Here is a 19,764-nt window from a genome sequence, read left to right as displayed (position 1 = left end):
AGATGCTGGTAATGATCATCGGTGTGGAGGGAATGCCGAATCGAATCGAATGGTCCATAGTTGCAGGTCATATTCAAAGCACTGGAGTTATAAGACAAAACCAACACATAGGAATACCAGAAGAAATCGTGAAAATACCAATTTCGGGGTCCTTAGAGAAGATAAGACCAGGCTCAAAGAAATACCTGTACACCCATTACGCTAGGGCACTTACAGTAGTGTTCTCGACTAAAGAATCAGAACCTGAATACTCTATTGTATAGCTACCAAGCACCGCTTTTCAGATCCTCGTTACCCTTTACTTTCCCCTTGTGCATTAAACTGTCTATCTGACTGTCAGGTGAAAAGAGTTCCTCGACCACGCGAAGACGATAAGATAGGATCACGTGGACCCGCGCTTTTGCGGAGATCGCAGATTTCCAGCAACGCCATTCTTCAGCACGTACAAACTCCGTGTCGTGTGCTGGTTTGCCATTGGCTGGTTCTCTTGATTCATTTGATCTGAGTATTTCTCACTCCTCAACTTTTCTTCCCCCAGGCCAGGAGGTAAGTGTGAAGAGGTCAACCAGCCATGAACGCAGCAGCAGCCCGGCGCGCCGCGTCGCATACACTCCGACGAGCTCACAACTCCGCATTTCTCCAATGTTCACGGCGCTGGAACTCCACATTTGACACAAGAAAATGGTCAACACCATTAGCCCGCACTCTGGCAAGCGCAATGAAGGTTAGCTTATTCTACATGAGAGAAAAGCATTGTGGATTCTGGCTAACATTAGTGGGACTTCTTTAGGTCACAGGGCCCATCCCAATTGCAGCCTTCATGCGCCAGGTTTTGACCTCCCCCGAAGGCGGATACTATACTTCTCGACCAGAAACTGGGGCCGTTTTTGGAAAGCATGGGGATTTTGTCACATCACCAGAGATCTCACAGGTCTTCGGGGAACTGATTGGCGTTTGGACAATCGCAGAATGGATGTCCCAAGGGCGCACAAAAAATGGGGTACAATTGATGGAAGTTGGGCCCGGAAAAGGGACTTTGATGGATGATATGCTCCGGGTGAGTGCTACCAGGCTACTTTTGTTAATGGATGGAAAATTAACAAGACACTGAGATTGGGATAGACATTCCGAAACTTCAAGAGCTTCTCGTCGAGTGTTGAAGCCATTTACCTTGTCGAAGCGAGTGCCACATTGCGACAAGTTCAAAAGAATCTCCTCTGTGGCGAAGAGGCTGTCATGGAGGAGACTGACATTGGACACCGGAGTGTTTGCAAATACTTTGATGTGCCAGTAATTTGGGTCGAGGACATTCGCCTCCTACCTCATGGTGAGCAGTGGATTGGGCTTTCAAATCACAACGAACGGTATTGACTTACATATTCCTACCCTACAGAGGAAGGCAAGACACCCTTCATTTTCGCACACGAGTTCTTCGATGCACTGCCGATCCATGCCTTTGAGTCTGTTCCTCCATCGCCAGAGAACCAACCTTCAGATCAGCCACAGACCATCATGACACCTACCGGTCCTCAGAAACTACATCAACCACTCAAAGTAGCAAATACCCCACAATGGCGTGAGCTACTTGTCACTCTCAACCCTCAGGCTGTTGAAGAGGATATTGAAGGCGAGCCTGAATTCCAATTGACCAAGGCCAAGGCATCCACTCCTTCTTCCTTGGTCATCCCAGAAATATCCAAGCGCTACCGTTCACTCAAGTCCCAGCCCGGCTCAACGATTGAAGTCAGCCCTGAAAGTCGCATCTATGCTGCAGATTTTGCCCGTCGTATCGGCGGAGATGCTTCCTCTTTCCAATCCTCGAAAAGAAATACCACTTCCGCACCTCAGAAGAAGACTCCTTCTGGTGCAGCACTTATTATGGATTATGGAACTCTGTCCACTATACCCATCAACTCACTCCGTGGCATCCAGCATCATAAGAAGGTGCCCCCGCTCTCGTCGCCTGGTCAGGTGGATGTCAGTGCAGATGTCGATTTCACATCATTGGCTGAAGCTGCTATTGAAGGCAGTGACGGTGTTGAGGTCCATGGACCTGTCGAACAGGGTGATTTTCTCAATGCGCTAGGCATCACAGAGCGCATGGAGCAGCTTCTTCGCAAGGCCGGCGATGATGAGCACAAGAAGACCTTGGAGACTGGGTGGAAGCGACTAGTCGAAAAAAGCGGTGGCTCTATGGGTCAAATCTATAAAGTTATGACCATTGTGCCTGAGAACGGTGGACGCAGACGCCCGGTTGGATTTGGAGGCGGTGTTCAGATGTGAATGATGCGCGACCCTTAGCGCGATTTAGTAAATATCACATGTATAATATCCATATGAGAAATATCAAAGGGCTTGCTAGATCCCTGAGAAATATCTTTCTCGATTGTCTATCTGATGGTATCTCTCTAGTCTGTTCATGTCTCATAAAGCGGTGGCGCATAAGAAGTGATAAAAACCCATACCTGCCTCATAAAATGCCCCTGTACAGATGTAGATGCATGGGACCTAGTAGTCGCGCCAAATATCTTCCGCATAGGCCTCAGTCAGTCGCTCATCCTTGCCATACTTCTCCTGCCACTGCACAAATCCGCCCTCAAGAAAGCTGACTTCTTGCTTCTGGCTCTCCTCGGCACCATAGGTGCGCTCGCGCTCGCGCACATAGCGCAGAGCAGCAGAGGGGCCACGCTGCTGACTCAAGGCACAGTGGAAGACAACTTTCTCGGTGTCCTTGAGCGTGCGCACGAGCTCTGGCATTCGGACGTCCAAAGAAGAACTGGGGACCCAGGTGGAGGAGCGAATGTGGCCACCAATATGATCTATGTAAGCCGGTGAGTAGAACTAGTTGAATATACAGGATACAAATTTACTCACCCGAGTCACGAACATCAACGATGGCGAGTTCAGCAGGAGTACTGCTCGAGAGAAGAAGCGCGGCTAGCGTATCGCGGCTAATACGCGGGAGTGTTGCAATAGTGATAGATGTCATTGTTGGACGATGGCTTGACGGCGTCCAAAGGTAAATATGTGTTCTGAGTGGTGTGCTCTCCAATTGAGAGGCTCTGAAATAAAATGAGATCGAATGAAGATTAAGATGAAATTCGCGAGGGTGTTGCCCGTTCACGATGCGGAGAGACACGTGATCTACAATTTCCGTCCGATTTTCGACTGAGCATCGGCAACCGATCCGTGCTGGTGAATCATTCCAGAATCTACCATTCGTCCTCTCCTTCAGAACAGTAATTCGACTCGTTTATTGGGTCTATCTGCTCTGAACCATGGAGTTTCGCTCTCTGGCCAGCGGCCTCCGCGCCCGACCAACCCCATGGCTGCTCGGCTCGCGCCAGATGCCTCGAATCCAACAACCCATTCTCTTGAACACACTCCGCTACAACTCCTCAAACTCTTCATCACAATCACCGTCGAATCCTACAGTCACAGAGACAGCCGAGCCATCCACAGAAACCTCCACCTCCGAAGCTGCAGAACCGACCAAAAGCAGGGCTGACTTCGACGAAATCCTCAACAAACTTGACCTGGGCAACCGAACCCAAGCCGATTCCACCAAACCTCTAGTCCAAAGAAACCGCAGCAACCGCAGCAACCGCAGCCCCCGAGGCATCTTCTCTGACTCCGTGTCCCGGTCCGTGGGCTCCGGTACCGGCATGCAATTTAGGGACAACGCAGTACCACAATTGGCCTCCCGCAAACTCGAATTAAAGCTCGGGCCGACGCTGGGACGTCAGGTCCACGTTGAGCCAGAGCGTGGCGTTGATCTCGCTGCTGCCATTCGCAGCTTGCAAGTTACCTGCAGCACCAACAAGATCAAACAGCAGGCGAACCAGCAGAGGTTCCATGTGCGCAAGGGTGCTGTGCGGAAGCAACTGCGGCGCGAGCGGTGGAGGAAGCTTTTCCGGTTCTCGTTCCAAGAGACTGTGAAGAAGATCCAGCGTATGCAGGCCCAGGGCTGGTAAGCTCGGGGTTTTGCAGTCTGTACATGCCTGGGCTGAACCATACGTGGACTTGTCTGGTGTGGTATTTGTCCTCCCAATCTTGGGCTCTGTTGTTTTACTTGTATAACTACCTCTGGAACCATTTATTTTCGATACTGGCTTGTTTGCATTAGAAATGGAATGCATTGGATCATTGGATCTATAGATACCCGGGCTGCCATGGCCTTGAACAAGTGTCACTTTTATTTACAGCGACACCCCCCATCTCCGCTATACACGAATCTCATACACTGATATATACCGCTCACGCCAGCCATCAATCCCTCTTCCCACTAGGGAACCCTCCATATCCATGGTTTCCTCCACCGCCATTTCCTGCACCAGCGGCAGAAGAATATCCTCCATACCCATTGATGCGCCCACCATTCCCAAAGGTCACGCCAGTACCCTTCCCATTCTTAGGAGGTACACCCAAAATGCCATCGCCACGCCAAGACGAGCGACCCTGCCACCGGCCGCCATTACGCTCCCAGTAAACGGCAGCCAACGCGCCAAGGGAGGCCGCCATCACAAAGAAAAACAGCCGCGAGAAGAACGACCCAGAGCCAGAAGCCTGCGGCGCGCCCACATCACTCAATTCCAAAAAGGACTTCGAAGCAGACCGCACCGGCCATCCAATGCCAGCGCCGCCTTCAACCCACGCAACATGGAAGGAGAACGTCAGCGGCTCGCCGCGTATGACTTTCGTGCCATGTCCCGCAGTCCACGGCTCGCGCGCAGCCTGCGCAAGCGCGACCGCCTCCTCATCCACGTCAAGCTTGATATTCTGCACGGCAGACTCGAACTCGGGCGTCGAGTATGCGGTTCCGGCCACGGCGTACCCAGGCTGCCCAGACTGGGCGCCTTGCTGCGGTTTCTTCTGCGCGGCGGCATCCGAGGCGATGTTGTGCATGATCATGTTCATGTCGGTCCAGATGTGCAGGTGGCTCAGCTGGAGCGTGCCCTGTAGCGCGATCGTGAGCGGTGTAAAGGGCGGGCCGTTCTCGTTCAGCGCGGCGAGCGAACCGGTCTCACCGGACTCGGCGTCGGTCTCTTTATCTGTTGGGGTACTGCTGGATGGCGTGAGCGGTGCGGTTGGCACGCGGCATGTCATCGGTACATCGGAGTGCACGTAGAATTCGAGCAGGTGGTAGAGGTCATCGGAGAGGGAGGGCACCGTGCAATTGACTGTCTCCGAGACACCGTAGTGGACTGCGAGCGGGCGCGAGGTTTCCTTGCAGGTGACGAAAGGGACGAATTGGAGTTTTCCGAGGTTATCTGTGATCTAACCGTTGTTTGTTAACAGTCGTGTCCTTGCGATCGGGGGCTTTCGCTCAGGAGCGCGTGGCGCATACATGTTCTCCTTCCCTATACACGTAATTGGTTAGGCATGTGTCTTGGAAACTGCTAGGGTCGTAGAGATTACACTCACATAGTCCGATTAAGACAAGATACGGGGATTTCCTCGCCTAGTCTATATCCATCCCCACCGTAGCCATTGGTGCTCCTCGCTGCTGAACTGGCCGGCCACAGCGCCGCTCCCAGGGAAAGCAGCGCAAACGGCGCTGGGACCCGAGTCCATGGGCGTGTAGAAGACATGCTCGTGGGTTTGATTGATATGGCAGAGAAGCCGCCCCCCCCCCGATGGCGAGTTAGTGGAATGGAGGATTCGGCGCGGAGAAGACACGGAGGTGTTTTTGCGGGTTGCGGAGTCCGGCCTAGTAACCCCCCGTTGTTTTGTACCTCCTTCATATCCCAACGTCGGCATATCGAACCTTTCTGTGAGCCCGAATTAACCTGATTGTTCTATAAGACGATATTGAAGAATGCAAAGTCTACTCAAAACTTCTTGGGCCCCTTTACTTCCAGTTTCCATTAATCCCAGACCCATTGGACAATCAGATGATAACTAGGATTCAGTCCGGCACAAGTCCTCTTGGGCTTCCAACCTCACGTCGAGGTCTTCGATATCTGGAGGATGCGATCTTGGCTTCGCATGCGCTGAAGGATTCAGGTGGTGTTGATGGCATACTTCAGCTGATGTGGGTGATGGAATCGACACACTCGACAAGCCCGGCTTGAGGAGACTCGGGATCGCGTTCGAGAAGCCTGAGTGAAACGCAAGAAGGAAGCCGTGGCAATTAATCCACGCTGTATGTTTTACGCGGAAGATCTTACACAAGATCGAAACAAGATGGGAAGCGTACCAGTTCGCCAGAGTCCGAAGAGCCGGTCAGCAATACCCCATTGGAATAACTAGGCTCAAGAGTTGATGCTTCTTCAGTCCTAAGTTGTGGCTGCTGTGACACTCCAGCCATTGTCGTCTCAAACCAAGTCTGTGTGGACGATTGATTGGCCTCTAAATTGCGATCTGAACAGGGAAAGTTTCTACAAATCCATAGATTGACCAGGGACAATAACCGAGCGTGATGTGCCCTGAAAGCCGCCTGGGCACAAAGTTACTAGAACGATACAATTGAATAATTGAATAATTGAATATAATTGGATTTTTCAAAAGGAGGAATAAGTCACAATAATCATTCGTTGCTCGTCAAAACCGCATCGTCAATTCTGATCGTTGATGCATGACTGGAAAATAAGATCTATGCCAGGTTGGCCTTCTGCTTGAAAGCAAAAAGCAGGCCGCTGGTCGAGCTGTCATGATCGCTGCCTTCACCGCTGGTCTCCAGCTCTTTCTGAATCTTCTTGGCAAGAACCTTGCCCAGCTCGACACCCCACTGGTCGAACGAGTTGATGTTCCAGATGGCACCTTCAGTGAAGGTGACGTGCTCGTAGTAGGTGATCAGAGCACCCAAGGTGGAGGGGGTGATCTTCTGAGCCAGGATGGAGGTGGTGGGTCGGTTACCCAGGAAGGTCTTGTGTGAGACGAGGTGGTCAGGAGCGCCCTCCGCACGAACCTGCTCTGGGGTCTTCCCGACCATCAGAGCCTCTGACTGGGCGAGGAAGTTGGACGCCAGCATGCGCTGGTGCTTACCGCCCTCGACCGGGTTGTGCGACTCCGCGGCCATCAAGAAGTCAGCGGGAATCAGCTTGGTGCCCTGGTGCAACAGCTGGAAGAAGCTGTGCTGGGCGTTGGTGGCCGGCTCGCCAAAGAGGATGGGGCCGGTGGTGTACTTGACATAGTCGCCGCTGCGGGTGATTGCTTTGCCGTTGCTCTCCATGGACAGCTGCTGCAGGTAGGCAGGGAAGCGGTGCAGGTACTGGTCGAACGGAGCAACCAGGTGGGTTTGAGCACCGAAGAAGTCACTGTACCAGACACTCAGCAGACCACCAATGGCGGGAATGTTTTGCTCCAGGGGAGTCTCGCGGAAGTGCTTGTCCATTGCATGGGCACCGGCCAGGAACTGGTGGAAGTTGTCGAAGCCAATGTACAGAGCCACGGAGAGACCGATGGCACTCCACACGGAGTAGCGGCCACCAACCCACGACTCGAACCCGAACATGTTCTTGCTATCAATGCCGAACTTGGTGACCTCGGACTCGTTGGTGGAGAGAGCCACAAAGTGCTTCGCAATGTGACTCTCATCCTTGGCCGACTGCAAGAACCAGCTCTTGGCAGTGTTGGCATTGGTCGTGGTCTCCGCGGTGGTGAAAGTCTTGGAGGCAATCAGGAAGAGAGTGGTCTCAGGGTCAGAATCCTTGAGAGCTTCAACGATGTGAGTACCGTCGATGTTGGAAACGAAGTGAAGCTTCATGTCCGGATGGCCGTAGGGCTTCAGGGCCTCAGTGACCATGACGGGACCCCTGGAGGACTATGTCAGTCTTTCGACTACAATCTGGCACAAAGTCGACGGAGCAATCGAAAACCTACAGATCCGAGCCACCAATACCAATGTTGATGATGGTGTTGATCTTCTTGCCGGTGTATCCCTTCCACTCACCACTGCGCACTTGCTCCGAGAATTTCTTCATGTGCTCCAGCACAGAGTTGACATCCTCCACTACGCTCTTGCCATCAACCTGCATGGGCTCGTTGGAGACATTGCGCAGAGCAGCGTGGTAGACAGCACGGTCCTCAGTGAAGTTGATGTGGTCACCGCGGAACATGGCATCTCGCAGCTCCTCAACATTGGCCTCCTTGGCCAGCTTCACGAGAAGAGACAGGGTCTCCTCGGTCAGGAAGTTCTTGGAGAAGTCGAAGAGGATGTCCGCATTATCAACCGGGTTGGCGAAGGTTCGGCTGAACTTCTGGAAGCGCTGCGGGTCCTTCTGGAAGTACTCCTTCAGGACGATGTTGCGCCCCAAGGTGGTGTGGTGCTCCTGGAGCTCCTTCCAGGCATTGAGGTCCGAAGCCTGCGCGAACTGAGGCATGGCGGCGAAGATGCTGTTTTGTTCGGATGAGTGCGGGGCAGCCGGAAGAGGATGAGAAGTCGTCGCAGGACCGCGGGATGGACTTACAATGTAGGACAAAGGGAGGGGGGGTATCACGATGAAGAGGAAGAAAACCTTGCAGCTACAGCGAAAAGCAAAGAGGAAGAGGAAGTGTTTAAAGTCTGTCTCCGGCGCGTTGGGGTCCGGTGGAGGGGCCGTGGGGCAAGCATCATCATCATTGCCGCATTCGGGCCTGGTCTGGAGCCTGTTTGTTTTCTAATCGTCCTGCCCGGTGGCTACAGTGGCTTGTATCGCCCGAGCTGGGCCCCATCCCTATTGCCGCCTTTTCTCCTGAACCGCTAGATCCGCTCATGAAGAGGATTCGATCAGTTAGATGTACAGGTATTTCTCAAACCAGCAATGTCCGTAGATCCGCCTGGTATGGAGCTTAACTATTCACGGTACTCTACCTCTTCGGGTCTATTATTCGCAGGATGTATCGGAAGGGAACTGCAGAAATCATCAAACCGTCGATCCGTTTTAACCGACCTGGCCAATTGGTTCATGGCAATCGTCCCGTTGGCCGGTGAGAGTTCCGGAGCAAGACAACTCTCCGGTGAGGCTGGTCCTTCCCTAGTTGCCCTGAAAAGGACCGGAGTGATGATGCAAGTAATTGACAGTCTCCAGTCCTGCAACGATGAACTAAGATTTACCCACTCTGTCCACCTGTAGTATAGACACCATGGTGACATCCTTTGATGCCTTGGCTATCAGGCGCCACATATGCCAAGACTTATGCACGGACCCGGGCATCAAATCGGCAAATCCGCAACTTTCTTTCCTCTTGTCGACGAGAAGCTGAGAGCTACGGATATACTGACATCTGCGTGCATTGAATCGCTGTGGTCTTCATCTGTCTTTCTAGAGAAGACCAGCCTGGTGACGGTTCGAGCACCGATCATGTACAATCCTTACCAGCGTGAGTCCTCGTGTCACCGATCCTACGCAGTATCGCCAACACTCGGGGGCCGTGAATGAGAGTAACTGACCTGGAGTATAGCACCGGGCGTCTACGGACGACCTCCTGACTATGGCGCGTATCCAGGTGCTCCCCCAGGCATGGGTAAGTTCTAAATGAAGACCTCGGAGAAGTCACTTTCGTCGCTGACCTGCTCGCAGCTCCTCCTCCAGGGATGTCTGCGCCCGGAACAGCACCCCCACCTGGAATGCAGCAAGTGAACTCTCAGCAGCCCGGACGACCGGGCGGGTTTCCAGCCAATTTTCAGCCGCCCCCGAATATGCCGAACATCAACTTCTCTGCGCCGGTGATCCGACTGGGTACCTCGGGCCCTGCGAAGCCTGCCGGTCCCGAAATGGGCCGCGAGCGTGGCGCGGAGGGTCCAGGACGACGCGCAGGTCTCGGCTCTGCCAGTATGGAGGGCCAGCGCCACCATGCCCGTGATGCGATGATGCAGCTTCAGCCGCCGACACGAGACGAGGTTGTGCGCACACTGTTTGTTGGAGGTATCACAGAGGGTGCGGGTGGCGATGATGGGATTGAGCGCATTCTGCGATCCGCAGGTAATTTGCGACGATGGATTCGTGCGACAGATGCCGACGAGAAGCCATGCCGCTTTGGATTTGCCGAGTTTGAAGACCCCGAAAGCTTGGAGATCGCAGTGGAGGTGCTCAAGTCGGTTGAGGTGCCCGTCAAGCGGCAAGCCCCGCGCACAGAGGTTGACAAAGATGCCGAAGAGATCGAGAAGAGCACTCTTCTGGTATGTGCATCCTGATCCACACTGTCTTGAGACATGATACTAATTACGTGATAGGTGGTTGTTGACGAAAGCACTCTTACTTATTTGGAACAATTCGAAGCTACCAGAGGAGAACGCGATCCTGAAGAACTCCAGGCGCGGTTTAACACCGCACGGAGCAACCTGGAGAGTGTCTTGTCAGATCTCTTCCACCCCGCTAGTCCAACCCAGAAAGAAGATATTTCCCTACTTGACCGTGAAGGCGATGTGGAGATGAAGGATGGCGGAACTACAAAGGATGGAGAGGTGGTGACTATCCCGATTACCGTTGAGGACGAACTGGCCGATATTCCTCCTGAGATGCGTGAAAATGTGGCCAAGGAAATCGCTGCATTCCGTGAGCGCAGCAACCGCCGGGATATCGAACGGTTGAAGCGGGAGGAGGAGATCGAGTCGATGGAACGTGCCAGAAATGCAGGCTCTCGAATCAACCGCCTAGGCTCTCCGCCGGCCTCAGCCCCCAGTGGTCCAGCGGGTGGTGCAAATGGCATTCCGCTGGGTCCACGAGATCGTGGCATGCCCAATGCTCCTGCAGGCCCGAAAGGTTTCGGTGTTCAGATTCCTAAAGATTACCAAAAGGGGGTGTCGTTCGTGAATGGTGGATCTATCAACGGAGCGAATGTCTACATTGACCGTGAAGATGAAGACTCTGATGCGAGTGATGAGGAGCTTGAGCGCCGCCGCCAAGCCAAGCGAGACTCGGAACAAGAGAAGCTATTCCTTGATCAGGAGCGCCGGTGGCTCAACCGTGAACGAAGCCGAACCGCTGCTCTGGAACGGGAGAAGAAGCGAGACAAGGAGGAGGATGGCAAGCTGCAGGCTGCTCACGATGAGATGGAAGAACGGCTGAAGGAATGGAATGACGACGCCGAAGCCAACAGAAAGACTGCCGAATACTACGCAGATAGGGGTGCCTGGTTGCGAAGCCGTGCAGCATTCCGTGCTCGCGAGGCCAGCATGGACGAGGCTGATCGCGCAGCGGAGGAGCGCGAGCGTGTTCGATCTGCCCAGCAACAAGAGAAGGCACGCGGCCTGGCAGACGACTTCCTCGCACGCCAGGCGCAAGAGCTGGAAGCCCGCACCGAGGCACCTCGCGAACCCCAGCGCTTCAAACTGTCCCTCGGAGCCGCGGCACAGAAGGCGCAGGCTGCAACCACTCGTCGCACCGTGGCGGAAGTCGAAGGCTTGTTGGAGGATGAGGAGGAGCCCGCCAGTACCACGCGCCGTCCTCTTATCCCGATCAAATTCGACACTGCTGCAGAAGCCGCTGGCTTGTCGGATGAGGAGCGGGCTCAAGCCGCACGCCAATTGGCTGCCGAGATCCCTACTGACAAGGACGGCCTGTGGAAGTGGGAGATCAAGTGGGATTTTGTGGACGAAGCTGTTCTCAGCGACCAGATTAAGCCGTTTGTGGAAAAGAAGATCGTCGAATACCTAGGTGTGCAGGAACAGATGCTGGTGGACGTGGTAGAGGAGCATGTGCGCCAGCACGGCACTCCTCAGGAATTAGTGGAACAGTTGGAAGAGGTGAGTTTTCCCAGGTTTGCCGTCAAGATCGCATACTGATTCGATTCTCCCACAGGCATTGGATGAAGAGGCCGAGGTGCTGGTTCGAAAACTATGGCGTATGCTCATCTTCTTTTCGGAAAGCGAAAAGCGCGGATTGTCCGCATAATCGCATGGCTCACAGGGCGCTGCGATGGGGACACGAAAGGGTTTGCCCATATATTTTAGTTCGTTACCAAGCGCTTCAATTGAAATTCAATGGCAAAGCCAGCGCCCACTGCAAAATGGCACTCTGTCGCCCATATTAGAGTCGATCATGTCTCGGTATAGTACCTCGCTATGTAGCATCGCAGCCTACCCTTTTCGGACATCGCCAACCCCAGACCTCCGGAGGTGCTCCGATGCCCCGCGCCGCATGCTGATTGGTGGACAAACACAATTCCCCGGTGCCGCCGATTCTCCACCAATGGGGCTTTCGGATTTGCGGAAATGGGCGACGCGGAGTGAGGGGCGAGCGAGAAAGTGCTGGCGCCGCGGGGGTTGCATGGGCTCTATATACTGACTGTGAGTCGTGGTGTCTCCCGTTTTCCCGTTGGATTTTCTCTTCGCATTTCTTTCTGTACAGCCCCTTCCATCGATTCCTTTGGCGCTGCAATCTCTCTATACTCTTGCGACGGTATCATCATCCGCGGTTCCTGGCATTGAGATTGGTCTGCACGAGAGAAATAGCAGCATTTGATTCGCAGCATTCTTTGCTTGTCATATCTGGGCATCATTTACAATGGTCAAGATCACTGGCTTCACCACGCGGGACGTGAGGTTTCCGGTATGTCGTTACTATCGCGGTGTTGGGTTGTGATGCACTAGTGCTAACAAACACGACCAGACCTCCCTCGACAAGACTGGCTCTGACGCCATGAATGCAGCTGGCGATTACTCTGCTGCCTACTGCATCATCTACACAGACTCTGACTACAGCGGTCATGGCATGGTCCGTTCAACCCATCAACCCCTCTCAGGCCTGGAAGGGCTTCCAACTAACCCCAGAGACATGACAGACATTCACCATCGGCCGTGGTAATGAGATTGTCTGCTCCGCTATCTCCCTTCTGACCCCACTTGTGGTTGGCAAAGACCTCGACGAACTGACCGCCGACTGGGGCAAGACCTGGCGCTATCTGGTGTCAGACAGCCAGCTGCGTTGGATCGGCCCTGAGAAGGGTGTGATCCACCTTGCCCTCGGTGCTGTGGTTAATGCTCTTTGGGATCTGTGGGCTAAGACCTTGGGTAAGCCTGTGTGGCGCATTGTCGCTGACATGAGCCCCGAGGAGTTTGTGCGCTGCATTGACTTCCGCTACATCACCGACGCCATCACCCCCGAGGAGGCTTTGAGCATGCTTAAGGAGGTCGAGGCTGGCAAGCAGGAGCGCATTCGTGAGGCTGAGGCAAGCAAGGCCGTGCCAGCTTATACCACCAGTGCTGGGTGGCTGGGATATAGTCAGGATAAGTTGAAGTTACTCCTCCAGGAGAGTGTTGCGCAGGGATATAGGCACTTCAAGTTGAAGGTCGGCGGCAACCTCGAAGAAGACAAGAGGCGGTTGAAGATTGCCCGTGAGGCAATTGGGTATGATAAAGGAAATATCTTGATGGTGGATGCCAATCAGGTATGTCTACACTCTTTTTCTGGCAGACTCTCAAGTAGCCGGGACCGGATGGAAGCTAACATAAATTCTTCCTCATAACAGGTCTGGTCCGTCCCCGAAGCTATTACTTGGATGCAGGAGCTGGCTGAGTTTAAGCCCTGGTTCATCGAGGAGCCCACCTCACCCGACGATATTCTCGGTCACGCAGCTATCAAGAAGGCTCTGGAGAACACTCCGCATGGCACTGTTGGTGTTGCTACTGGTGAGATGTGCCAGAACCGTGTCATCTTCAAGCAGCTGCTACAGGCCGGCGCTTTGACTGTGCTTCAGCCAGATGCCTGCCGTGTTGGCGGCGTCAACGAAGTGCTAGCAATCCTGCTCCTGGCCCGTAAGTTTGGTGTTCCGATTGTACCGCACTCTGGTGGAGTTGGTCTGCCTGAGTACACACAACACCTAAGCACAATCGACTATGTCGTTGTTACCGGAAAGAAGAGCGTGCTGGAGTATGTGGATCATCTGCATGAGCATTTCGTCCATCCATCCAGTGTGAAAGATGGGTACTACGCCACCCCTCTAGAGCCTGGATACAGTGTTGAAATGAAGCCAGAGAGCATGGATGAGTTTTCATTCCCTGGTGAGGAGGGTAAGAGCTGGTGGCGCTCGCAGGAAGCTAAGACCATCCTGGAGGGTCCCCGGATAGTGTAAAAGGAAGGGGAAGAAGATTTATCATGTCTATACGTGTATTCATGTTCATAGCTCTACAAAAAAAAAAACTTGTTGATATGTTGATTCGTTCGGACGGGCACGGAATGCATATACCGCGTATTTGGCGGACTGTAATGTAATCAGTACAGATTTAGTGCAATGTAAAGTACATCAAACGGATTGAACCGCAATGTGAGTGGCGGCCAGTGACCAGCCCTAAAAGTACATAAAGATATCACAAGGCTGGCGTCAGTAGGCCAAAGCCCGGGGGGTGAAGAATATCATGAAAGGGTATCGGACTCGGCGCAAATTTTAGCGCCACTGAATACCAAAAAGTTTCAGGGAGCTAGCCACGCTCGGTTTCTGTGTGGCCTTCTCAAGGACAATGCGAGAGTGGCCCCTAACATCCAAAGCCAACAATTGGTATTCCCACTCGTTCTGATCGAGAGGCTTCATCATGTGCACGAAGACAACACCTGAATTGAGGGGTCCCTCGACCTAGATGATAGGATAAGTATAATGATTTCTCAGAATATGGAACAAGTTGCCTTACATGGAAGTTCATGCGCAGATGTTCGCGGCCTAACCTGTCCTTTTCGACGGAAGTCCTGCAGCAGTCTATCAGCCATTCGAGTTCAAATTGCTTCCAACGATGGAAGGTGTGTGCAGCTTACGCAATAGGTCGGTTCCGCGCCCACCGGCTTGAAGTATTTTCACCAAATGCCTTGATTTCTCTCCGATCACCGAGGAGCTTTGTACATCGAGCATCGTCCTTGATGCGTTCGACCGCTTTCTCGAACTGCCATGTCCGGCTATTTGGTGAAAAGACATCCTGATATAGAAGTGTGAAGACGCCGCCCTATTTGAATCGTTTAATTAGAATAAAGGATTCTTGCTCGTTTTCCGCCAGCAAATCAAACAAGGTAGGTAATTCATACTGTAAGCACCACTCCAGCGATGACGACCACAAAGTTAAAGGACTGCTGTGTGGCCCGCGCAACCTTCTCTCGTCCACTCAACTCACCCCAAGTATAGCGCCCATCGTCGGAAAAGACTGTGACGTTCCTCCTCTTAGGCCTTTGTGGACCGCTGCCGAGATCGGATTGTGTGGCGTACAGCCGAGTGATCGCAGAGCGAGGACATGGACGGATCGTTACCAAGGAGGAGTGTGAGGCTCGAGGTAGAGCACGTAGGCACTGGGAACTCATGATGGTAGAGCGCGGGCAAGATATTCATGAGCATCGCATCGGCGAGTTCGATAACGATAGCGTGAGTGCTCACGTGTCTCTCCAAAATTACCCTGCTGTATATTTGCAGAAACATTCACGTAATAATGGCTGGTCTTGGGGGTCCCACAGCCGCAACACGGTGCCGCTGAACTGAAAATTACAGCAGGCACAGGGTCTCGAGTCCGACCACGTTCGTCGTTCGCCGTTCCCGATATCTCATTTCCGGCCTCTTTCGTGCTGCACCTCCTCTCCTTCTCTCCTTCTCCCCCGAATTCTCGCTGTCTACCTTTCCATCATGAGTGCCTCCAAGGCGCAATCTCAAAAGATTTTTGAGAAGCTGAAACTGAAGCCCGCAAACAAAGTGCGCTCACCCCGCCCCCGTATCCCGCGGCCCTCTGTGTCTTGACCAATTGTTGGCTAATAATCCCCTCGTGGGCAGGTATGCTTCGACTGCAACTCTAAGAATCCGACTTGGTCATCGGTGCCGTTCGGTATCTACCTGTGTCTTGATTGCTCGGCCAACCATCGCAATCTCGGTGTCCACATCTCCTTCGTCCGATCCACAAATCTCGACCGTACGTACCCTTCGAGCTCAGTCCGTGGCTGTTCTTACCCTCTGGAGGATTGCGGCTGACGAGGTTTATACAGAGTGGCAATGGGAACAACTGCGTGTCATGAAGGTCGGTGGAAACGAGTCTGCGACCAAGTACTTCCAAACGCACGGAGGCTCTGCCGCGCTCGCGAGCAAGGATGTCAAGGTCAAGTATACCTCCAATGCAGCCGTCAAGTACAAAGATGAACTCAAAAGACGGGCCGCACAGGATGCGCAAGTGTCAGTACATCTCGTTTCTCCGGCGGGTGATCTTGTGATAGGGGGTGTTGACAATGTATTAATATAGGTATCCCGGGGAGGTGGTCATCACCGATATTCCCGCTGGCACACCATCTGATGGCTCGAACACACCTGCTGGTGATGGAGACGATGACTTTTTCTCTTCGTGGGACAAGCCATCCATCAAGCGTCCCAGTAACCCGCCGTCCCGCACCGGAACGCCACCCGTTGTGAGCCGGGCCGGATCCCCTTTCCTCAATGCCGGTGCAAACGGCTCTCGTTCCAAGTCTCCACTATCTGCATCTGAAGATAAGACCGCATCGCCTGCGCCGACCGCCATTCGCCCAACCTCTGCGACTCGCAAGACTCCCTCGACTGGCGCCGCAAAAAAGGGTAGTGTTCTGGGAGCTAAGAAGGCACCCAAGCTTGGAGCCAAGAAGGTGGTCGCCGGTGACATCGACTTTGATGAGGCGGAGCGAAAGGCCAAGGAGGAAGCGGAGCGTATCGAGAAGCTTGGGTACGACCCCGAGGCTGAGCAGGCCGAGGCCGAGGCCAAGGCTCGAACTGCCACTGCTGCTTCAACCACAACCATAACTGCCCCCACCCCCATTAGCCCGAGCCCAGGTGGATTTGGAGCTACCGGCAAGACCCACGAGCGGAAATCCAGCGATGTTGAGCGGCTGGGTATGGGAATTAACCGACTCGGATTTGGTCAAGTCTCGAAGCCGGCTGCTCCTAAGAAGCTGGGCTTCGGTGCTGTTGGCCCTAAGTCGCCCGTGGATGGTACGATACCTCTTTCCAAAGTCACTAAACCAATGGACTAACAAGGGCACTAGAGGAGGAACTTTCCCAGACCAAGACACGTTTTGGCGCCCAGAAGGGTATCTCGTCTGACGAGTTCTTCGGACGCGAACGCTTCGACCCCAATGCCCAGGCAGAGGCCAAGCAACGGCTCCAGGACTTTGACGGTGCGACCTCCATTTCAAGCAATGCCTACTTCGGCCGGCCCGAGGATGAGCTTCCTGCGATTGACGACGGCTACGGAGATCTGGAGACCGCAGCCAAGGACTTTGTCCGTCGCTTCGGTATTACCGCCGGAGACGATATCGAGAACCTATCCCACCTCGTTGGTGAAGGAGCCACTAAGCTTCAAGGTGAGTTTTCTTGCTGCTAGCACCTCCTCAAGGTTGCACTTTATTGACTGTAGATCACTAGGTGCTATCCGCAACTACCTGAACTCCTAAACGAGCCCCACGTATGATGCCTTCAGATATCGCGTGTTCTGTTACATTCAATAGTTAGCAAGCCCCATTGATCCCCCACATTTCCGTGATGCGTGAAGTATATCTTGTCTCTCCCACCCTCCCACCAGCATCATCTCCAGTTTCTTCCTGTTCTATTCTCCGTCTGAAAATGACTGTCGCGAGCGACAGCTGGGCCAGAAAATTGGGAGCAGTCACAGCTTTCCGTGACCGATATATGGCTGATGATATTTGCTTCTCGAAATCATTGCGTATGCCTGCAGCAACGCACGAATAAGTCAAGCTTTTCTTTTCTTTTCTTTTGTCAATTTCCTTTGTCTTATTTTCTCTGGTAGGATTCGAGTTAATTGCAAAATTTGGATTGATCATTCTTCTATACCTAGGTAGTTCCTCAGTCTTGTTGTATCGGAATAGAGAAAAGAAGAGGGCGAATGTGCATGATGAATGCTAATATTGATGAACTGTATCAAAACAACGACTCCGTAGAGCTGAAGTCTGATAACCATGCCTATATATCTGGATATGAGGGATTATATATCCCCACACCCACTAAAAACGACTTTCCATCCACGACCGACTTTCAACTCCTCTAGAACTCCATGATGAATGAAGAGACGCGGTAATGCTCACTCGTACAGTGTTGGTGTTGAAAACAAGAGTCGAGGAAGGAAATTATATACACCACTCCTTCACTCAACACGGTAAATGGCATCGGCGACTTTAGTAACCTGCCACATTTCATGTACATCATGCACGCGCACAATATCCGCACCGCCAGCAACACTAGCCGACACAGTGGCAGCCGTACCCCAAACACGCTCTTGTGGAGTCTTCACGCCAGTGATGTGACCAATGAACCGCTTACGGCTAGGTCCCATAAGCCAAGGCAAGCATTCAAACCCTTCAAGCGCACGCAGCCGAGCCAAGTTGCGCAGAATCTCCAGATCTTGCGGCTGATTCTTGGCAAACCCCAGGCCGGGATCGAGGATAATGCGCCAGCGGCGGATGCCCGCGTCCTCGGCTGCCGCGATGCGAGCACGTAGCTCGGCGCCAACTTCAGGGATGACGCCGCTGGGGTAGTCGTGCAACTTTGTCATGGTCTGCGGAGTACCGCGCATGTGCATCAAGATGATTGATTTGCCAATTCGTGCGGCGGTGGGGAGCATTTCTGGGTCCAGTAGACCGGCAGAGACATCGTTGATGATATCAGCGCCTGCAGCACAGGCGGCTTCGGCAACGCGGGCGCGGTACGTGTCGATGCTAATCGCGATATTGGCGGCCTCGGGGATGAAGGTGCGGATGTGCTTGATTGCTGGAACGATGCGGGCAATTTCCTCGTCTGCGCCGACGGGCGTTGAGCCAGGGCGAGTGCTCTCGCCGCCAATGTCAATAATTGTTGCGCCTTGGGCGATAAAGGTGCGGACTGTTTCGGTGATGTAGTCCATGTCTGTTGAAGAGTGTTTGCCACCATCGGAGAATGAGTCCGGGGTTAGATTGAGGATAGCCATTACGTGAGTGTTGCGCTTGGAGTCTGTTGCGTGGAGCGCTGGGAAGCGAGGAGAAATTGGGGTTGTTGAAAATGGTGTCGGCTCTGGTGGTTCGAGTGCCTGAAGATGTTCCCTGTATGTTGATTTATTCTTTCCAGGCTGAGGTGGTCGTTCATGGGGGATCAACCTGAAAATGTTAGTCTAAAGGGTGACTTCGTGGCATGGTCTTGTGACGTACTGGCAGAGAGGTCGGAGCACGAAGTCTCGCTCCAACATCAGTTTATGTGGAACATTAAGACGCTCGTTAGAGAATATCTCTTCATCATATAGCAAAATATCAAGGTCAATTGAGCGTGGGCCTTTGTCAATGAGCTTCTTGCGACCCAGCGCAATTTCGATGGACTGAAGGGTATCCAAAAGTTCCATAGGCGAGAGGCTCGTTTCAACCTAGTAGTTGTCAATCTATACATTCTGTAGACCATCAAGCAGTGAGAAGGGAAGCGTACTTCACACACTCCATTCATGAATGGTGCTTGATCAAGCACATACATCGGCGTTGTCTCAAAAAGGGAACTTGTCCTTTTGACTTTGACATTGACCCGGTCCATCTCGAGACACGCTTTCTCGATCATGTCGACCCGGTCTCCTAAATTGCTCCCGAGGGCAATAAAAGCCCGATGAGATCGTGGAGCAGCCTGAAACGAGCCCATTGTGGCATCTAGCCGCGTTGCTTGCGCGCTAGAGAACCGCCTCACGTATGCTTTCAAGTACGACAGTGGGGTCAAGGGCTTCGGGCGAGCATTTTCATTGCACGAGGGTGCAATGCTCGGATTTCCCATAGAGAATTGCCCTATTAAAGTTTAGTTTGTGGGTACGAGGCAAACATGCAGAATGGGAGAAATAAAAAGCATTATGCATGCTGTCCCGCATTTTTTTTTCCCGGGCGATACAGATAATGA

The 19,764-nt window shown here is 53.1% G+C and overlaps 10 protein-coding genes across 10 annotated transcripts; 5 read left to right on the top strand and 5 right to left on the bottom strand.

Moving 5' to 3' along the window:
- Positions 1-571: 571 nt before the first annotated feature.
- On the top strand, positions 572-2,283 carry N7459_009231 (S-adenosyl-L-methionine-dependent methyltransferase MidA; the record flags this gene model as incomplete). The annotated part of the gene is made up of 4 exons (XM_056948399.1): positions 572-755; positions 798-1,057; positions 1,123-1,327; positions 1,394-2,283. 4 exons carry the CDS (start codon positions 572-574, stop codon positions 2,281-2,283), a joined length of 1,539 nt encoding a protein of 512 aa, XP_056795624.1.
- Positions 2,284-2,508: 225 nt separating this feature from the next.
- Positions 2,509-2,989, bottom strand: N7459_009230 (phosphatase YCH1; the record flags this gene model as incomplete). Its single annotated transcript, XM_056948398.1, has 2 exons — positions 2,509-2,819; positions 2,875-2,989. The coding sequence occupies 2 exons, from the start codon at positions 2,987-2,989 to the stop codon at positions 2,509-2,511; spliced, it is 426 nt and encodes a 141-aa protein (XP_056795623.1).
- Positions 2,990-3,278: 289 nt separating this feature from the next.
- Positions 3,279-3,974, top strand: N7459_009229 (mitochondrial 37S ribosomal protein bS21m; the record flags this gene model as incomplete). The annotated part of the gene is made up of 1 exon (XM_056948397.1): positions 3,279-3,974. The coding sequence occupies one exon, from the start codon at positions 3,279-3,281 to the stop codon at positions 3,972-3,974; it is 696 nt and encodes a 231-aa protein (XP_056795622.1).
- Positions 3,975-4,269: 295 nt separating this feature from the next.
- On the bottom strand, positions 4,270-5,591 carry N7459_009228 (uncharacterized protein; the record flags this gene model as incomplete). The annotated part of the gene is made up of 3 exons (XM_056948396.1): positions 4,270-5,270; positions 5,348-5,355; positions 5,425-5,591. The coding sequence occupies 3 exons, from the start codon at positions 5,589-5,591 to the stop codon at positions 4,270-4,272; spliced, it is 1,176 nt and encodes a 391-aa protein (XP_056795621.1).
- A 1,004-nt stretch (positions 5,592-6,595) lies between these two features.
- Positions 6,596-8,324, bottom strand: N7459_009227 (glucose-6-phosphate isomerase; the record flags this gene model as incomplete). Its single annotated transcript, XM_056948395.1, has 2 exons — positions 6,596-7,757; positions 7,825-8,324. 2 exons carry the CDS (start codon positions 8,322-8,324, stop codon positions 6,596-6,598), a joined length of 1,662 nt encoding a protein of 553 aa, XP_056795620.1.
- Positions 8,325-9,119: 795 nt separating this feature from the next.
- N7459_009226 (uncharacterized protein) lies at positions 9,120-11,816 on the top strand (the record flags this gene model as incomplete). The annotated part of the gene is made up of 5 exons (XM_056948394.1): positions 9,120-9,303; positions 9,385-9,447; positions 9,504-10,102; positions 10,157-11,668; positions 11,724-11,816. 5 exons carry the CDS (start codon positions 9,120-9,122, stop codon positions 11,814-11,816), a joined length of 2,451 nt encoding a protein of 816 aa, XP_056795619.1.
- Positions 11,817-12,428: 612 nt separating this feature from the next.
- N7459_009225 (L-fuconate dehydratase) lies at positions 12,429-13,995 on the top strand (the record flags this gene model as incomplete). The annotated part of the gene is made up of 4 exons (XM_056948393.1): positions 12,429-12,473; positions 12,534-12,638; positions 12,706-13,311; positions 13,393-13,995. The coding sequence occupies 4 exons, from the start codon at positions 12,429-12,431 to the stop codon at positions 13,993-13,995; spliced, it is 1,359 nt and encodes a 452-aa protein (XP_056795618.1).
- Positions 13,996-14,307: 312 nt separating this feature from the next.
- On the bottom strand, positions 14,308-15,203 carry tim21 (the record flags this gene model as incomplete). Its single annotated transcript, XM_056948392.1, has 4 exons — positions 14,308-14,493; positions 14,549-14,603; positions 14,670-14,854; positions 14,934-15,203. 4 exons carry the CDS (start codon positions 15,201-15,203, stop codon positions 14,308-14,310), a joined length of 696 nt encoding a protein of 231 aa, XP_056795617.1.
- A 316-nt stretch (positions 15,204-15,519) lies between these two features.
- N7459_009223 (ADP-ribosylation factor GTPase-activating protein) lies at positions 15,520-17,300 on the top strand (the record flags this gene model as incomplete). Its single annotated transcript, XM_056948391.1, has 6 exons — positions 15,520-15,585; positions 15,664-15,799; positions 15,873-16,056; positions 16,124-16,839; positions 16,893-17,210; positions 17,272-17,300. The coding sequence occupies 6 exons, from the start codon at positions 15,520-15,522 to the stop codon at positions 17,298-17,300; spliced, it is 1,449 nt and encodes a 482-aa protein (XP_056795616.1).
- Positions 17,301-18,007: 707 nt separating this feature from the next.
- N7459_009222 (folic acid synthesis protein) lies at positions 18,008-19,644 on the bottom strand (the record flags this gene model as incomplete). Its single annotated transcript, XM_056948390.1, has 3 exons — positions 18,008-18,992; positions 19,044-19,252; positions 19,312-19,644. The coding sequence occupies 3 exons, from the start codon at positions 19,642-19,644 to the stop codon at positions 18,008-18,010; spliced, it is 1,527 nt and encodes a 508-aa protein (XP_056795615.1).
- Positions 19,645-19,764: the final 120 nt, after the last annotated feature.

Source organism: Penicillium hispanicum (genome assembly GCF_028827665.1).
Source record: "Penicillium hispanicum strain IBT 35686 chromosome Unknown utg000008l_segment0_segment0, whole genome shotgun sequence".
NCBI classification, from domain to species: domain Eukaryota; kingdom Fungi; phylum Ascomycota; class Eurotiomycetes; order Eurotiales; family Aspergillaceae; genus Penicillium; species Penicillium hispanicum.
The sequence above is the reverse complement of the archived record's forward strand: the minus strand, read 5'-3'. Positions and strand labels throughout refer to the sequence as shown.